Source organism: Pyxicephalus adspersus, chromosome 1 (assembly GCF_032062135.1).
Source record: "Pyxicephalus adspersus chromosome 1, UCB_Pads_2.0, whole genome shotgun sequence".
Taxonomy (NCBI): Eukaryota; Metazoa; Chordata; class Amphibia; order Anura; family Pyxicephalidae; genus Pyxicephalus; species Pyxicephalus adspersus.
In genome coordinates, this window is record NC_092858.1 from 48,750,737 (window position 1) to 48,770,062 (window position 19,326).

The 19,326-nt window shown below is 37.4% G+C and overlaps 2 protein-coding genes across 5 annotated transcripts in view; one reads left to right on the plus strand and one right to left on the minus strand.

The window, feature by feature from the left end:
- Positions 1–7,960, minus strand: part of NAA16 (N-alpha-acetyltransferase 16, NatA auxiliary subunit) — a 26,583-nt gene extending 18,623 nt beyond the window's left edge. The window contains exons 1-6 of one of the 2 annotated variants that reach the window (XM_072410333.1): positions 7,769–7,960; positions 4,277–4,361; positions 3,581–3,685; positions 2,907–3,064; positions 1,291–1,425; positions 357–510 (exon numbers count right to left, since the gene is read on the minus strand). In XM_072410333.1, the coding sequence (XP_072266434.1) occupies positions 357–510; positions 1,291–1,425; positions 2,907–3,064; positions 3,581–3,685; positions 4,277–4,361; positions 7,769–7,822 (691 nt within the window). In that variant the 5' untranslated portion in view covers positions 7,823–7,960. Of the gene's footprint in view, positions 1–356; positions 511–1,290; positions 1,426–2,732; positions 2,775–2,906; positions 3,065–3,580; positions 3,686–4,276; positions 4,362–7,768 lie in introns of those variants that run through there. The other variant, XM_072410339.1, reaches the window with a different exon arrangement.
- On the plus strand, positions 7,887–18,993 carry MTRF1 (mitochondrial translation release factor 1). 3 transcript variants are annotated; one of them, XM_072410353.1, is made up of 11 exons: positions 7,887–7,979; positions 8,337–8,465; positions 9,573–10,001; positions 11,477–11,568; positions 12,830–12,911; positions 15,007–15,114; positions 16,479–16,651; positions 16,740–16,857; positions 17,375–17,511; positions 17,983–18,081; positions 18,665–18,993. In XM_072410353.1, the coding sequence occupies exons 3-11, from the start codon at positions 9,590–9,592 to the stop codon at positions 18,779–18,781; spliced, it is 1,338 nt and encodes a 445-aa protein (XP_072266454.1). In that variant the 5' UTR covers positions 7,887–7,979; positions 8,337–8,465; positions 9,573–9,589; the 3' UTR covers positions 18,782–18,993. The 3 variants fall into 3 exon arrangements, with proteins under 3 accessions (XP_072266454.1, XP_072266460.1, XP_072266448.1); XM_072410347.1 differs by lacking the exon at positions 7,887–7,979 and adding an exon at positions 8,064–8,203; XM_072410359.1 differs by lacking the exons at positions 7,887–7,979; positions 15,007–15,114 and adding an exon at positions 8,063–8,203.
- Positions 18,994–19,326: the final 333 nt, after the last annotated feature.

Sequence of the window (19,326 nt, forward strand, 5' to 3'; positions counted from 1 at the left end):
GCGTCTTATACGGCGAAAAATACGGTAATTGCTCTAATATGTCATTTAGGACCTAACCTTAGGCACCACCTGCTGATCATATTGAGTACTACAGCACATTAGGCTGTTTTGCAAATGTATAATTGTCCTATGTACACAAGCACACAACCACAGCTTTATGCAGGGTGACACTCACATCTATCTAATAATAGTATGTGGGCACACAGCATTCACATTTACTCCCAAAACATTAACATTCAATAGATAATGCATGTGTTCTTTGTATTCCCTGACAAAACTTTCTAGACTACAAAAACTAGCTAGCAAGGTGCCTCTAATTGTCCTTCATGAACAGCACAATGAGATCAACAATTTACCTTTACTCTCCTCTACCTGAAGCTTGTCACATATTTGCTTTTCATAAGCTTCAATGTGATCCACGGCCTCTTGGAAGAGATTGGCTTCCCTCATCACTTGGTTCTGGTAGAGGATAAGCTCGCTATATTCATAGTCAATCTTATTTGGAGGTATCTGCAAGCACATTACAAGTGTGAAATTGTGCCTGGTAATACAATTTGCTGATAATGTAATATTAAATATTAGAAAAACAAAGTAAAAAAAAAACTAGACAATGTCGTTATCTGTACAGTCTTTTTCAATATATGAACAGTGTATTTTTTACCATGTCAATACTATCCATATATGTTAAAACTACACACAAGGAAACCCTCAAATTATTTAATATAATATTACAATTAGTGAATTGTAGAGCTTTCAATAGGATAGTAAAATATCACGATATAAGTCGCTTTTCACTACACTGTTAGGGGTACTAGAGGGCACCAAAGATGGAACAGTCTGAAGGCTGGATTCATACCTTTCCATGTGGATTTTGTGTCATTAATAATGCATTTTCTTGTTGCATTGTCATGATGGCATGGCAGGGACACAACCTCCCCCCCCCTACTCTCCTATCGCAGGCTCAGATCCAGGGACGTGTTCCGAGGCTCTGGCCGGTGCGCCCCCCGACAGGGTCCTTTTCCTGACCCTGCTCGGGGTGGCATCGGCCAGAGCCGTGGAACACCCAAACGGCCAGAGAAACATCCCCATTGAGCCGTAGTTTGCCAATACCTGGCATATAGCCTTAATGGCCAGTTGTTAGGTCTTAAGACTGCACTTCAGCCAACTGTAAGTTCGCTCAAAAAAATGCTGTTATTTTATTTGTTTTAAAGTGGTAACAGTTTAAATTTAATGTACTCACCCTAAGGGTAGAAAATACAACAGTCATAAAAATCTATATTGCTGCTGTACCTGCTGAGTCTTCCTGAATTCCTCCAGCAATTTTAAGGCTATTTCGTAGTCTTTCAATAAATGATATGCAATGGCATAGCCAATCCATGATGCCCTCTGCATTGGCCGCAACTGAAGGAGTTGATATCTGGTTTCCTATTAAAAACATTTTTACAACATGATTTAATATATTTATAACAAAATGACAATATATATATAAATGTGTTCACCTTTCCAATGTATTTATTGTTATATACTAATGTAAATTTGACTGCACCAGCAAATTTATATTCTATCACAAAAATACAATGTAATTGTGGGTATTCTGAGGATTTGTCTAATCTGGAACCCCACAGTGAGCTCCTAGTGGTCTCCTCCCAGTGCAGTTTGTGCTGCCTGCACAAGACCCAGGACATTACAAAAAGGAATCTCCCAACAGACAGACACAGTAATGGTAGTAAAGAGATGAATGCCAGGAAAATGTTCACATTTTGAGCTAGATACTAAAGCCCTGGTACCAAACTTGTGTCTCTTTGCACTTTACCGTGTGGCCCTTGGAGCCCCTGGAGAGAGTGGTCTTTTCTGGCGTTTATTTGAATCAGTAAAGTAAAACATATTCTTTAAAGGGCTTCTGCAAGGTAATATTTAGTTTTTCCCCCCACAATATCTTACTTTATTCTGTGTTGGCCATACCTTAGCTTTTTCTAAGGTAAATAATAAATGTAGCACACATCATTTCTTGAGGGACTGTAGGTAGCATATGATCAGTTTAGCTAGGTTTCTGACAGGTTTATTTTAAAGCAGCGGTCACCGAGAAAATTTTGGTGGTTCGCGGCTCTGGTCGGTGTGCCCCTGAGCGGGGTCAGGAGAAGGACCCCTCTAGCACCGGCCAGAGCCGCGTACCAAGTCCAAGTCTTAGGTTCCAGGAAGAGGGCGGGTTCTGGCATCATGACGTCACTCTGGGGGAAGTTTCTCCCCCTTTGAGTGACACCCAGCTCCCCATGCATGCACTGTCCGAAGCCGTAAATTTAGTGGTCCGTTGGCCTAAAAAGGTTGGCGACCCCTGCTTTAAAGTTTTATCATATTTATATTTTCAACTACAGGCAACACAACTAAGGCAACTGATAGCTTCCAAACTGTCAACAAAAGCCCATATTTCAAGCCAGGCTGTACATATGGGGGTCAATCCAGAAATTAAACCGTGAAGCACTACTGATAAAGTGTCAGCATGTAGCATAATCGAAGAAGACATAAGACAATGCCTATGAATATTGGACAGCCCAATTCCAATCTCATCTCATGCCTTCCCCCAACCCACTGTATAAGTATTGGAGAATGTAAATACTACTATGGCAGTCTCACTTTTGAAGAACAGATTTTGCTGACCAAAGTAATTGGTTTATATTTATTGTGTGTCAATACATAATCATTCGGATTTTTCAGTTTTAAATAGGCATACACACCCTTTGTAAATGATTCCTTGGGATCTATTTACACATTTGGTTCTGGAGGAAAAACAACAGCTTTATAACAAAATAAATTAGAAGAAAAATACAATGACATTAGAATAAGCAATGTTTATATTTTAATTTTTCTTGATTTTTTAAATCAAGAAAAAAAAATGCAGCCATACATACCCGATACCCTTCCAAGTCTCTCATCTGTATCTGTAATAATGAAAGGTCCCGGAGTATCTGCAGATTGTCCTTGTCAAGCTTAAGGGCATTTCTATAACACTTGATTGCTTCATCGTACTTCTTGTCAGATCTCTGTAGAAGACCATACACATGCCAACCTGTCTCATATTAAGGAAAACAAATAGAAAATCACAACACACTGTTAACTCACAAGTTGTCTGGAGCCTTATTTTGTTATGCATATTAGTAGGTATACTACAAGAAGTGAGGACAGGAATCAGGCTGCATGGCTTAAGACCTAGTAATCATAGCAAATCCAACTGAAAAGTATACTTAGGACTATTATCCAAAAAAAGTATCTGCATATCTGTAATATTAGTACAAAATAAAGATAATCAATGAAAAATCATGTATACAAAAAGTGGTGTTCTGTTGCTGATTAGTCAGGACTTGTTTTTTCCTCCCACCTCAATCCAAAGTGTCCACATCCGACACTAATAAGAGCCAGTGACACATAAAACAGGTGTACAGTTACTAAATGGATCCACATAATAGGCTTTATCTCTTCAACACAAACAAGCTATTGTGTATGCACAGTTAGGCACAAAGGTATAAGAAAACTGTGTTCAGACATGAATATATTTTATATATATATATCTCCATCCAAAGGATACAGACATGACTTTTGACATCATTGCGTAGCCCTTTTCGCACAAACTCATAGGCTTCTTCCTTCTTTCCCAGGCAGTTCAGGGTGAGTCCTTTCATAGCCAATGTTTCTGAATTAAATGAAAATAAATGATAAAAGGTGTATCACTCAAATACTAGATAATCCATTAAAGGATAATAATATTTTATGTTTCATTTAATAATAAAACTAATTTCACCATTCTACCAAAATTAGGCTTAGATAAAGCCTAATTGGATGACAATTAGTTTGCTAAATCACACTGTATCAAACAAATTTGGATAAATTTAGTTTTTATTTCCATCTGCAGCCCTTTTGCAACTACTTCCTAGCTAGATGCATATGTTAAAGGATAAGTTGAATGTCATTGCTCTGGGAATTACATCGCTGCCCCATGAGTGTCAGTGTCACAGCTACTTATGGTCTCCACTGGAAGATTTCAGTACTTTCAGACATGGTCTTTGAACATTTTCTAGATTTTGATTTCTAAAATGTAAACTGATCTTAATAATGATCAAATTTTTATTCTCTGAAAATGCTTCACCTGGTCACAAAACTGTCTGTGCATGTAATGATAAGATCTGATTTGGTACATCCTATTGATAACATACACATATGGTATTATTATGATAAATTATACTGTATATTAAACATTATCCATTCTACCTCTATGCAATCTTACCTCCATGTTCTGCGAACTTTGGGTTGGACAGAATCATCTTACAAAATTTGAGTCCATTTTTATACTGCTTTTGTTCATAGCATTTCTACAAAATAGAAACAAAACATATTTCATGCAAAGGCTTTTTGCATCAAAAAACTGACAGAATTAGAATGCTAGGAGGGTTAAGTCTATGATCTACCAGAACCTCCAGATCCTTTTCCATTTCTGACTCCCTAAATGTATTCCCCCTAGACAGTATGAAGCATGCATGTTGTTGGCTCCCAAATGCATAACTTTACATTTATCTATATTAAATGTCATTTGCCACTTGGCTGCCCAAACAGCACATCCAGGTCTGCTTGTAGAATATAGACATCCTGTATGGACATATTTCCATTACATAGTTTGGTGTCATCTGCAAACACAGAAATAGTACTTTTAATCACAAACTCTATATCATTTATAAAGATGTTATCTTTATAAGGTCCCAACACTGAACACTGGGGTACACCACTAATAACCTTAGACCATTCAGAGTATGAATAATTAATTACAACTCTCTGGGTGCGGTCTATAGGCCAGTCTATAGGCCAGTCCATTTACAGATTGACTTTTCTAAACCTATCGACCCCAACTTGCATATTAACCGTCTGTGGGGTACAGTGTCAAATGGTTTAGCAAAGTCCAAGTAAACTATATCAACTGCTATTCCACTGTCTACCTGTTTACTTACTTCCTCATAAAAAGAGAGTAAATTTGTTTGACTGCTTCTTTCTTTCTTGAAGCCATGCTGACTATCACTTATAATATTATTTTCCAGCAGAAACTCCTCTATGTGGTTCTTCAAACTCTCCAGGATCTTTCCAACTATGGACGTTAAACTAACAGGTCTGTAGTTACCTGGTAATGACTTTGCTCCCTTTTTGAAGATAGGAACCACATTGGCCTTACACCAATCCATCGGTACCTTGACAGTGACTAAAGAGTCTCTAAAAATTAGAAATAATGGTTTTGAAATAACAGAGCTCAGCTCTTTGAGGACACGTGGATGTAATCTATCAGGTCATGGTGCTTTGTCAACCTAAATTTTTCCTTAATTTTTTCTCAATCATATCAATTTGGAGCCATTGTGACTCATTTAAGGGAGTGGCATTGCTATTATGAATTTGAACTTGAGCTCTGCCATTTTCCTTTGTGTACACAAAGCTAAAAAAAAAAAAAGTGTTTAGTAAATCTGCCTTGTCTTTATCCCCAGTTACCAACCCAGTGACACCCTTTAGGGGCCTACATGCTCAGATCTGATCTTTTTGCTATTATTATATTTGAAAATTTGGGGGGGGGGTTGCCTTACTTTACTTTGCAATCAGTCTTTCTTTGTAAAGTTTTGCACATTGCATCTTCTTTTTACATCTTTTGTTATATTCTTTTCTTTTCCTTTTCTTGTTCCTTATGGCTTTTTTAACATCAGCTGTGAGCCACATAGGTTTTAATTTTAGCCTCTTAAACTTATTACCCATTGGAATATATTTTTCAGTTTGATTTTGTAAAACATTTCTGTTTGTGTTCTTTGAAAACAATATTGTCTCCCAGTCCAAGTCAAAAAGAGCCGCCCTTAATAATGGAAAATTTGCTTTCTTAAAATTATATGTTTTTATCTTTCCTGTTTTTGCTTCCTGTTTACAGCTTACATTAAATGAAATCATATTATGGTCACTGCTACCCAGATTCTATTTTATTTGCACATTTGTTAAAAGCTCTGCTTTGTTAGAAAGAACTAGGTCCAGCAGAGTATCATTTCTAGTTGGGGTTTCTATAAACAGTACCAAAAAATTATCTTGTATTAAGAGTTTCTAATCCTTGCCCACTTTACACAAAGCTAAGTGATGTTGGCTAGAATGAAGTGTAAGAGTATTAAAAGTCTCAATAATCATTACAACTGCAATGTCTAATATAATAATTCATAGAGTCCTTCGGTTTGTAGCTTTTTTTTTTATTAGGAAGTGACACTGAAATCTGAAACAATGTATGGTAATGCTAAAGCTACCTCAAAAACTATAGTTTCAGGTCAAATTTACAAAATTAGATGGCTAGATGAAGTTGGTTGCACATAACTCGCACTAGATGTCACTTAATACATTGTGTGTATTTTAAAGGATGAAATGATTGCTTTAGTTTTGGATGTACTGCTGTCCGGTGCTGAAAGCTGATTGGCAACTACTGTCTTGTTTCTGCGAACTCCAGAACGTTCATCGTTGTCTTACTGCAGTCATTGACCTGACACACGCAAACTGCAAGCGAGGTTTTATTACGGTATTTTGTATGCATGTTTGTTGCAGGCCGAGTACTTACCTGGTTCTTGCACAAGTCAATTCTGGTAGTTCCAAAATGTTAGATGTTTTTGGTTTGTAAATGAACATAGCTGACATTTTACATTTTGAAATATTTTGCAAAGCAAGAACATTTATAAAGTTGGGAATGTGAAATGCCCCCATCTTTTACTGGAGGTGAATCATTGTAATTAAAAAGGGAGATAAACCTGCAAAATGTTATGGTGAATATCACCTTCACCGCTTTATAATCCCATTGTTTCTTCTTACATTAGCACCAGGAAAAGAGAATTGAACCTTAACTGCACAGACATAATATGTTTATATTATAATTAAAGAGTTTTGAAAACAAAGGCTATTCCCAGGGACACTATGCAATGACATTTGTATATATATACAACTGCATACATATGGGTACGGGCTGTGCACAATTATCATTATTATATATTTATCATTATTTATATTATTAGTATATGAAGACTGTACATAGAAAGCTGTGATCACCATAGCAGATAAATGATTGATGTGGATCACTGGGCAGTGCAATATGCACTCTGCAGATGAGGGGCAGTATAAGGAGGGGGTACACACAGATCACTGGGGGTCTCTGCACAGTGCAATATGCACCCTGCAGATAGGGGGCAGTATAAGGAGGGGGGGTACACACATTTCACTGGGGGTCTCTGGACAGTGCAATATGCACCCTACAGTGCAATATGCACCCTGCAGATAGGGGGCAGTATAAGGAGGGGGGTACACACAGATCACTGGGGGTCTCTGGACAGTGCAATATGCACCCTGCAGATAGGGGGCAGTATAAGGAGGGGGGTACACACAGATCACTGGGGGTCTCTGGACAGTGCAATGTACAGCCTGCAGAGGGGCAATATAAGGATGGGGTACACACAGATCACTGGGGGTCCCTGGACAGTGCAATGTACAGCCTGCAGATAGGGGGCAGTATAAGGATGGGGTAAACACAAATCACTGGGGGTCTCTGGACAGTGCAATATGCACCCTGCAGATAGGGGGCAGGATAAGGAGGGGGTACACACAGATCACTGGGGGTCTCTGGCCAGTGTACAGCCTGCATGGAGGGGACCAGTGTCAGCAGAATCATATCAGCTCGCACTGAGTCATTATTAGAATGTGTGCTCTTTGGCCCAGGTGACAATGTTCTCACCAGGATCCTCTTGAAGAGGTTGTTCTCCTTCGGGGGGAGGGTGACACCCGGCATGACGGCTCCGTGTTTTGCCCGCCCCTCGCGGGGGTCGTAAGGAAGAAACCACCACTCGGAGGCCGCCCTGCAAGATGGGGACTGCGCATGCGCACACTCCTCGTTTCTTCTGTGGGAACGCAAGCTGATGACGTAAGGCTCACTTCGTGATCTAGTTGTAAGTAGAAAGTTGTCGGTGTGAATGTATATGGAGTATTAGGTTGGGGCAATATATCAGGTTATTTCTATCTTGATTATTTCGTGTGTGCATGGAACTGCACCCGTGTCAAAGGTGTATTGAATGTTTGGACGAATCAGCTTCCGTAGACAGGTCGCATGTTGGTAGTGCATCCTGGGACTTGTAGTTTTTGTCTCCTGACCTCAGACTTGGCCAGCTGTAAGGTGAGTATGGTAGCCAGGAGCTGTGAGCTCAAAGTCTTCCCCCATAGGAATATTACACAGCACGGCCTGCTCCCTATATGATAATAATAAAAATGTTTTGCTCACTATATGATAATAATATTAATGTTTGCAGACTGGACCTGTCATCCAAGACTCTATAGTGGCCACATGTCCCGGAACTATTAATCCTGGAAACCAGGGACTCTGCATACCAGGTGTAAGGACATAAATAGGTTTGGCTTCTCGGCCCCTGGGCTTCCAGGTGAGTTATAAGTAATTGAATAGCATTTGTTTAGTGACATATATTCTTTAAACTTGAAGAGCTGAATATTAAAGCATGGAGGCTGCCATTGGTGACTGTGTGATAATGCTGGTTGCCTGGCTCTCATTCTGATCCTTTCATCTTCCTACCAACAAGAACATCAGTAATATTAGAATAAGCTCAAACAGTGCCGGCATTGTACTTCTCTTATGGCAGTGACCGATCACTTTAAAGAATCCCTGTCATTCAAATAAATCCAAAGTCCTCCCAGTATTTTGGCCTCTTGCGTGTCCTTCCATTCCAGATCTACAGCTCTGTAAGACACTGAACACTTCCCGGAGTATCCATTGTTCTGAGTCCTCCACACACAGCGCCAACACCACTGCTTTTATTTAGAGAGCATCATAATTTAAATGTAGACTCTAAAAATAGTAAAAATCAAAAATAAGATAATCCTATGAAGAAAAGATAACCATTGCCCTTACACAGTTTTCAGGATAAGCAGACGTAATATATCGAACGTGTCAGTGTCTCTCCTCTGATATAACCAACTGCTTTACCATTGTGAAGCCAGCCATAGGGGAAGCTGATGAATGATCACATACATCTGTAAGTATTTCCTTGTGACATTGTGGGGCCATTGCTAGGACTTTCTTCAGACTCAGTAAATATTGAAACCAAAACCAGACAGGCAAATAGCAATGTATAGGAACTTGGTCAGCATAATTATTAATAAACAGTATTTGCATAGCGCCAACATAATATGCAGCGCTGTACATTAAATAGGTGTTGCAAATGACAGACAGACACAGGAGGAGGGAAGGACCCTGCTTGAAAATTGTAAGCCTATGGTATTCTCTAAATACAAGTTTTGTTTAATTCCATTTATATTTGTAATTTATAGCTGCTAAAAATATATAAAATGAACTTATATTAACTTAAATGACAGACAGACACAGGAGGAGGGAAGGACCCTGCTTGAAAATTGTAAGCCTATGGTATTCTCTAAATACAAGTTTTGTTTAATTCCATTTATATTTGTAATTTATAGCTGCTAAAAATATATAAAATGAACTTATATTAACTTAAATTACTTTCTGTTTGCAGAACTGACGAATGTCACAATGAAACATCTGCCTGGTATTGCACTGTGGAGGAGTTGTAATCTTTGTTTTCATTCTGCTGTTCTTTACCGGCCATCTCGCAGACTGTGTTCTACGTTTTATATAAAGCAACTTATTCTTGGATCACGCACACAAAGTAAATGTCGTTCCCTTGCTGTTTACGGGCTTCAGCCAAGAAGAAGCTGCTCTTATGGCATTGGTGCCCTCTGGCAAAATACTACCTTGCAGCATTACCTGCAGTCCTTAGTCAAGGAGCATAGACAAATAGGGGAAATGTTAAATCATACATTGAAAGAAGAGGAGCGCAAAGCTCTGAGTCTTAAGCACAGCGAACTATCATCTTTTTGTTCTTTGCTGTGCCAAATAGAAGAAGCAGAAAAAGAAGTCAAAGAGCTGGATGCCATGTGTGCTGGTACGTAATACACAAGTGTCTCCTATGTCTAAATCCAGACCCAGACTGTAGCCATGCTGACATCACGGCACCTGTGATTATTTCACTGAATTTTGATCATGTTGTATCTTCTCTTACTACAGATTGCTGAATGAGTCTGTGGTCCTGATTTATTAAAACTCTCCAAGGCTGGAGAGGATACACTTTCCACAGGGAAGCTGGGTGATCCAGCAAACCTGTAATGGATTTCTTAAAAGTCATTTGTTAGCAAATTTTTTGAATCCTGGACCAGATTCATTCCAGGTTTGTTGGATCACCCAGCTTCACAGATGAAAGTGTATCCTCTCCAGCCTTGGAGAGCTTTAATAAATCAGGCCCAGTGTATGTGACTGCTTTGATTTTGCTTTTCCTGCTAGAATATGTCTTGCTTACACAGTGGCTTTTTTCTTTTTGTGTTCTTCCCAATACTATTTAATCTTTTTTGAACAATTGCTACAAACTTCCAAACAACATTAGGGTTGTTTCACTACATTTTAGAGCCTAATGACTGTGAAAATGAAACTGATTTTTCCTCTTCCTGACATTCACCAGGTCCAGTTTTTTATGTCTGTGTTAAAAGCATAGTAACACCATATGTTTGCGTATCCTGAAAACAGAAAATTAGTGTTACTGGCTTTTAGTTAAAGTGGAACTAAACTAAAGTTTGCGACCAGGCAGGGCTTTTTTGCAGAAAAGAACAGGAGATATCCCTTTCTGCAATAAAAATACCTGCCTACCTGATCACTGTCAAAATGACTGAGCTGCGACTCAGCTTCTGTGAGAGTTATGTCACCCCGGCCAACCAAGATGGCAAAATTTAAACTAGAGAGAGAAGAAGGAAAAAGATAGCAGCACCTGCAATGTAACAAGGACAGGTGAGTGTAAAAAGCGTTTAGTTCCACTTTAAGGTGATGTAGAATGAAGAGAGCAGTAAGGGACATGTCACTGAGCATTTTTTAAGCCATACTTTGATCTCATCATACCAGAATACATTTATAACTGATTGGTTTCCTTTTGCTTTTAAGAAATCTTTTACTCCCCTCATAGAGGGCAAAACAAATTCAGAGTATCTTACACCTACTGAAGTAGGTGTGTGATGTCATGTCAAGTAGAACTGTGTGATGTCATGCTTGTTCTCCCTTTAAATTGTATATTTAATAGAACAACGGGGTGCATAAAACAGAAGTTCAGGATTTACATACAATTTAAAAATGTCATGCAGGCTGTGTACACAACAGTTCTGTTGCAGGTTTAAACAACTATTAATGGTCAAGACAACTTGCAGTCATATGGTTTTATCGAAAGGCAAAGTATTGAAAACCGTAGCTGGTAGATTGCTTTCATCCATTGAATTGCTTTTGCCAGAAACTTTCTATGTATGCATTGATTAAAGCATTACTGTCATGTGTATGATCTATGAATGACATTAAGTTTGATCATTACTGAATTTTTAATAGATCTCACATCCAGAGAAGAAGAGCAGCTGCTGCACCTTGCACTAGAAGAAAAGGATGTTTTAAATCTTAACATTATTCAGATGCGTACAAAGGTGATAATATTCATCCTATTCTTGTCTTTCAATTTTCACGTTAAAAAAACAAAAAAAAAAAAAAAAAGTTTCATTGTACAGCAGATCTAGTGAAGTAGTTTTTCTTTCTGTGAACCCTCCCTGCATATTACAGAGAACCAATGCCTGGACAAATACTTCAGCCACATGTTTGGAGTCTTCTTAAATGGAATGTATGATTGTTTACATATTTCTAGATATACATGTGAAAGCTATCATACATCAGCTATATCTAAGTAATTTTTATTGATGTCTGTAACTAAACGAGGAAGAAAAAAAAACTATATCTATGTGTATATTTGTACATGGGGGCATGTTCTGCTTCTTGTTTTGCTGTGCAGTTTAGTGGTTGAGTTTTACTGCACCTTCATACAGTCCAAAACTGAGTTAACTGACTTGAAGCAATGGACTAATAGCAGGACTGACTTGAAGAAAAAAGCTTATTTATTTAAACTCTGCAAAACAAGGGAAGATAGACTGTCGTGGGAGAACCTGAGTAACCTAGCAAATCTGGAATCACCACTTTTTTTTAATTAATTTTACTTTTTCCATGTGCCGTTTTTATCATTTTTATAAATTGGCAATTAGCCTGGTGGCCACTATATAGATCTGTAGATAGCATTTGCCACTTTGACTGGAGAATGTTTTAGGCCACTATGTTGGTCAGTGGTGTTTGCTTCAAAGACCTGTTCACCACATTTGCTTGCATTTATATGGTTTTATTGAAAGAGAAAAGTATTGAAAACTGTAGGTGGTAAATTGCCTTGATCCATTTAAATCCGTTTAATCCATCTATGACAGTCCTTTTTGGCTACACTTTAGGAAGTGGGGAACATTGTAAATAATGGAGGACAGTAGGACACCCCGTTGTAATGTTCAATTTAATCAAGCTTGCAATCCCCACTTTAGAGGTATTGCAGCACCTCTATTTAAAAACCAGTTCCTACTTTTGTAAATCTTGTGTTCTAAATGGGCAGTTCAGTAGAAAACTTTTTTTTTTTTTTTACTAACAGCCCCAGTGATTTAATTTTGTTTAATACTCCAACAACAGGCTAATATCCTACAGTAAAGTTTTAGCTCTGATGAGAGATTTGCAGGTCATATTTATGGGGTGCAATGATATATTATGTTTAATAAATGACAGAAATTCCAAAGCAGTGTTGATATTACTACATTACAAAAATAGTTATGTGGGTTATCCATTCAAGCTAAAAAAAATAAATGAATCTGTATTTCTTTGCAGCTTTTACAACTTTTGGTGCCTCAGGAAAAATATGACATGAATGATGCAATACTAGAGGTGGTATCTGGAAGAACTACTGGAGGTAAGTCAGCTGTACTTCTATACAAATGCAGTCATAAGAAAAAGAAAGTTTACCCTCCTTTTAATTCTAAGGTTTTGTGTACCAGGGCATAATAAAAATGTATCTGCTCCTTAGCAGGTTTTAAAATTAGGTAAATACAGCCTTAGGTGAACAACACATGATTTATTACACTGTGCCAATATTTATTTACCAAAGACAACCATCATCATCCAGTGTCACCAGCTGTATAAAGGCAGAACTTTTAGCAGCTTGCTGTTCTGTAGCATTTAGGTGTGCGTTACCACAACACAGTGAGAAAAGACAGCAGCAATCATCTTAGAGAAGTAAATGTTTGTGTTCATCAGCCCGGGAAGGATTTAATGCCATTTCCAAACAAGTCCACTATTCTATAGTCAGAAATATTATTCACAAGTGAAAAACATTCCAGACAGTTGCCAGTCTTTTCTGGAGTGGACGTTCCAAGAAAAACATCTGAGACTCTACAGGCCTTGGCACAACCTAGTCTTTCAGAGTTGCATCTGATCAAATCACAAGACCCCTGAAACAATGTCCTTTGGACAGATGAAACCAAAGTGGAGATGTTTGGCCATAATGCATATAGTGAAAAAACCAAATGCAGCATATCAGCACAAATACCTCCTACCAACTGCTAAGCACAGTGGTGAAGGGGATGATGATTTGGGCCTGTGTTGCAGCCACTTGACCTGAGCACTGTGTAGTCATTAAGTCAACAATGAACTCTACTGTATACCAAAGCATTCTGGAGTCAAATGTAAGGCCATCAGCTAAAGCTTGACCAAAACCCAAGCACACCAGCAAATCTACAACAGAATGGCTGAAAAAGAAAAGAATCGAAAACCTGAATGAACTGAAGCAATATTGTTAAGAAGAGTGGATCAGATTCCTCCACAACAGTGTGACAGACTGAGATTATCATGCAGAAATAATTGTTTAAAGTTGTTGTTGTTAAAGGTGGTTCCACAAGCTATTGAATCATGCGTGTACTTATTCTTTCACACATGGCTTCTTCAATTTTGAAACAATGGAATTTATGTTTGTGATGTAATACATCAGATGTTAGATTTATGGATTTTAGAACCCGCTTGGGACCAGATGATTTTTTATTATGTCGTGATATGTAAAACCTTTCATTTTCACATGACCGTATAATACCAATATAAACAATGCACCATGGTGGATAGAACTTTACTAGTATGCTGAAATGTATGTTAGTATTTTTCTGGACTTTCAAGTAATTCCAAAACCCAAATTACTCTGCAATGTAATTACTGATTTTGTTCCTATAATTACTTTGTGGTCAGTGACTCTGTTACCCCTTGGCTCATCGGGCTTTCTACCAGCACACTGTTACGATAGACAACCTTACTGATCAAAAAAAGGCAGATAAAGCAAAGGCAGCTCCATACACCTGGTTGCCTGAAATTACATTTTAGTATGATGCAGGAATTCTGAAAGGATTATTTACAGTATTTTAGAGATCACAGTCACAGATTCTCAGAGCATTCTCTGATATTTACTAAAACATTCCCTGGTGGAGAATTAATTACCACCATTGGATGTCAGACTAACTTCTTCATGAATAAACCTCAAGGAGACTAATACAGGTCATATACAAGTGACAGTCCTTCTTGGCTCCAATAGCCAATATTCATACTCTACTGCTTTGCATGTGTTGACATACCTTGTATTACGACTTCTCATTCACTGTGAATTGGTTCTTTGTTGCAGCACACTGTAACACATGGAACATACACACATTTGGCTTTGTCCATTTGCTTATGCTGCAAATACACTTTGGAGTACCATTCACAATTCAGATTATTGTGCATCATAATGTGTGATAGTTATATCATTGTTGTGACTTTAATTTTGAAGGTTTGTTTGCACAAAACATTCTATTGCAGCAAGAGGACTTCCCTTTGGGATTTATGCGGCCTGTTTAATGATTGTATGTGTGTGGGTGTATGTATGTGTATATATATATATATGTATATATATAGATATAATTATTTATTTACATATATACTACATTGTACCAGTAATTAATAAACAGGAAGTTACCTGTCTTTTTTAGGTGATATTTGCCAGCAGTTTACTAGAGAGATTTTTGAAATGTATCAAAACTATGCACACTACAGATCTTGGACATTTGAGATTCTGAACTACACGCCAGCAGATTTTGGTAATATCTATTTTAATGTTTTTGACCTTAATTTGGTTCTTCTAAAGGATGCTAAGGCTTCTTTATTGCATGTAAAAAAAGGAAAAAAAATCTCACATTTGACCATTTCACTTTTAAAGACATTTTTTTTGCACACATACAAAATGCACATTTCTTTACAACAAATGGTGTTAAAGCAGATGACCCATTACAATAAATAAAAAACCCAGAAGAAAGCTGTACAATTTTAAGACCAGATCATTTCATTTGCATTATATATTGACGGTATACATAAAATTTTGATCAAAAATATAGGACCAGCTTTTCTTCAGTCTTTGTTTAGATAGTTGTGTTTTATACAAACTATTGAGTTGTTTTGAAATGTCCTAGGCCAAAGGCTACACTAAAGTATTATTTGTATTGTTAAAACCAAAAATAGAATTTAGTTGATTGCCTTCAGGTCCATAGATTTTTTCAAGATCAGAATGCTTTTCCCAAAACAAACTCAGAGCTCCCGATGCCTTGAGTTCTGTCTAGCTCTGCCAGTTCCTGTCCCCTATTCCCAACAGAAAAAACATGACCCCTGCAGAACTAGTACAGCATTTGTTCTCATTACAAAGTTTGAATAACCCCACCGTCATGGAAAATTACATTTAAAAATACTGAAATAGAAAATATAATAAAATGGGAGGTGGCATTGACAAAATGTTTACTCCTGCATGTAGAACATTCTTTCGTTTTAATAAAAAAAAAAAAAACCTCAACTGCTAACAAATTTCAAGATTATATGAATAAGATTCTCAGACTCTCTTATTCCCCCCCCGTCATTGACTTTCTTACACCCTAATTATCTACCAATATTCAAATACAGGTTTTCCTTAATGATACATTTACTACATGCAGTCCAATACTTTACACAGGTTAGGAACTGATGGAAAGGCAGTTTGGAACCACCTAGTTCTTATGGATCTAGTTTATGAACTTGCTTTCACTTACTTAATACTTAGGACTTAGCTTCATGCCTCATCCAGCTACCCCTAACCAGAGCTAAAATGTTCTACCTTATTTGCCAATATCATAGTTGTCTTGGGTACTACTGGTGGCATCTTATCCAAATTATTTGACCCCACCTTTCCCTTGCAGTCTTTACTGTTCACTTTCTACCATATCTTAAATATATTGTTTGTGGTTGTTGCATTCTTAAATGAAAAAGTTTAAATGTAAAAAACCTTTACCTTAAAATAATATATACTTGCACACTTGTTTAGCCCTCAGGTTACTAATCAGTCTATGAACCCAGGTCAGCAAAAATCAGTTTCTTGTATACAGTATATTGGTTTTGTTTCTGCTTGTGCCTGATGAAAAGCTTGGTAATCTTGTTCCAGGAGGGCTGCACCATGCATCTGCGCGAATTTCTGGAGAAGGGGTGTACAGGCGTTTAAAATATGAAGGTGGAGTTCACAGAGTTCAGCGTATTCCAGAGGTGGGTCTCTCCTCTAGGATGCAGAGGATTCACACTGGAACCATGACTGTAATTGTCCTTCCACAGCCAGATGAGGTAAAGCACACACATTTGATATTAGGCTGGGTTCAGGTGGTTGTCTTGTGTTTGAAATGATAAAAGTATTTATTTATGTCCTGAACAGGTTGATGTTAAAATTGATCTAAAGGACTTGAGGATTGATACATTCAGAGCTAAAGGGGCTGGAGGCCAGCATGTTAATACAACAGACAGTGCAGTGAGAATTGTTCACCTACCTACAGGTATTGTATTACATCAGTCTTGTACAATAGATACACTGTCAGCAGGAAAACCTAAACAGTATATTATATATATGTGTTATCTGCCAAAAGAAGTTTTATGTTCATCTATTCCTGATATTTACATTCAGCTCATCCTGGTGGTAACGCTAATACAGAAATACAGTGGTGTATTTCTTCCCACCCAAAGCCTGGTAATTAGACAGGGAAAGTGCAGCCTCAGGCTGATGGTCCTCACACCTTTGGTCATTCTGCTCTTCTCCATTCGGCATGTTCCTTTTGCTGTACAATGGCTTGCAGGAGGCATGAGATCACATTTGGTACTTCTACCAGTTGCAAAAAAGATTTTCATGTAATAAGTGTTTTACTAATGTTAATATTTTATAGCTACCTGATGTTATAAAGCCTTAAGTATATAGTGTATAAAAACTTCCGAGACAAGACCGCAATATTTGCCTTTTCTTAATGCTAATGCTAGCCCATCCATTTAAATTCTACTGTTTCCCTTGTCGCATTGAAGGGATGACAGTGGAGTGCCAACAAGAACGTTCTCAAATGCAGAACAAGGAAACTGCCATGAAGATGCTAAGGGCTAAACTCTTTGAACAGATAATAAATCAAGAGATATCTGAAAGGAAGAGTGCCAGGAAACTGCAGGTGAGTTTAAGTAAATACACACAAGGAGTGGCTATGGAGATAGTCTTTACCGCTCCCTATTCCAATCAATCTCTTTAGAAGAATAAAACAAACATATTATGGATTTATTCAGAAAGGAGTTTGTCAGCAAATATCTAATCTCTAACACATTATGTAAAAGGAAGAATAGGAGAACAAAAAGTACTGTTAGGCTATGTATGCACATCAGATGATTCTCATCCAATATGTATGGCTGTGATTCTCTTGGGCTAGTAAAGTCAAGGGAGGAGAGCATAACGGGTTGCTACTCGCTCATCCTCCCCTTTCTCCTCTCCATAGAACAGAACGGGTGGTGTGTACAGCGCTCATTCACTCATCTGTCACTTTGTCAATTCTCCTGAATAATTGGAATGTATTAATAATAGTTGCAAATATTATAATCATTATCCTTAACTCAAATGTATTTCTTTTGATTTATTATTCCTAATTCAGGTTGGTACCAGAGACCAGTCTGACAGAATTCGTACTTATAATTTCAGTCAAGATAGACTAACAGACCACCGGATATCCTTTGAGTCACGTAATTTAAAGGCAAGTATCTAACATACAGACATCTTAAATACTCATTTCAGAAATCAAAATATTTATCTATCAGATTACTTATTGTTTGCTATCAAGTATCCACTGTAATGTAAATCTTTTGATTGAAATAGGCAGGTTTTTTCATGTTTAGCACCCTTACTTCCTCTAATGGGCTGCTGTAGCGGTAACACATTAGGTATATTGTTGGCAACAAAAGTGCAATCACAGTGTGCTGATGGTTCTTTGGTTGGTATATTTACTGGTTGTTTTAGTTTTGATCTTTTCTGTATTCTTGCCTGTGGTGGCAATGTTGTCAAATCTTCGCACAAGTCAGTTTTTTAATTGCATTGCCTTGTTCTTATATATTCCTATATTTCCTATACTAAAATTGAATAATGTTGCCAAGAAATAGAGTTTAAATCTATTCAAGTCAATTTTTAAACAAATCATAGCTGGCTGCATACTTAATTTTTAAAGGTAACTCTAAATACATGGCATTACAAATGGCTGCTATATTGATATGTTATGTATCCCTTTTCTATATGAAGAAAAGTGTAAATAATGCTGATATTACTTGTTTTTTTTCCTTCAGGAATTCATAAATGGAGAAGACCTTTTGGATGATTTAATAGAAAGGTTACAGCAGTCAGCAGATGCAGAGGCTCTTCTTGAGGTCATAGAAAACAATTCCTTAAAGCTAAAGAGATGAAAATCTGCAAACACAATGTGGCATGATAGTTCCAGTTTAAAAGTGAGCTGCAGACATGAAAACATCGTGGATGGATTTTAGGTAGTTGATCATACAAAAAACTACTGAAAACAGATTGAATTGGGTTGCATACACATGGATATTGTAAATACAGCAATATATGTGCATAATATGTTCCTTTTTTTAAATAAATTATTTTTGGATGTTTGCAATGTATTTCCTAATGTTTTTACAAAACAAGGAAAGAAGGGTTTTACACTACGTGATAGGACCAACAAAGGTCACGCAGTTCTTTCTCCTCTAAAAAACAGGCAGGTACAGGAGTTGTAATGTAGCAACCTCAGTTAGATATGTCTCCATTCACAATTCACACACATTATTGTATTTTAAAAATGAGTGTTAAATGTATGGATGTAGGTATGGTTTATTCACATTTTTTTCTGAATGGTGCCCCAACACACATATATTATAGTTGTGCGCTTCCAAAAATGATGCAGTTAAATTTTTTTTTCTTAGCCTAATTAAAATGCAGCTTAAAACAAAAT

Excerpts from the sequence above, each read along its gene's own strand:
- MTRF1 (XM_072410353.1), top strand. The coding sequence starts at position 9,590 with ATGAAACATCTGCCTGGTATTGCACTGTGGAGGAGTTGTAATCTTTGT. Across the intron at positions 17,512-17,982 it reads AGAGTGCCAGGAAACTGCAG|GTTGGTACCAGAGACCAGTC; the intron begins GTGAGTTTAAGT and ends TTCCTAATTCAG. Across the intron at positions 18,082-18,664 it reads TTGAGTCACGTAATTTAAAG|GAATTCATAAATGGAGAAGA; the intron begins GCAAGTATCTAA and ends TTTTTCCTTCAG.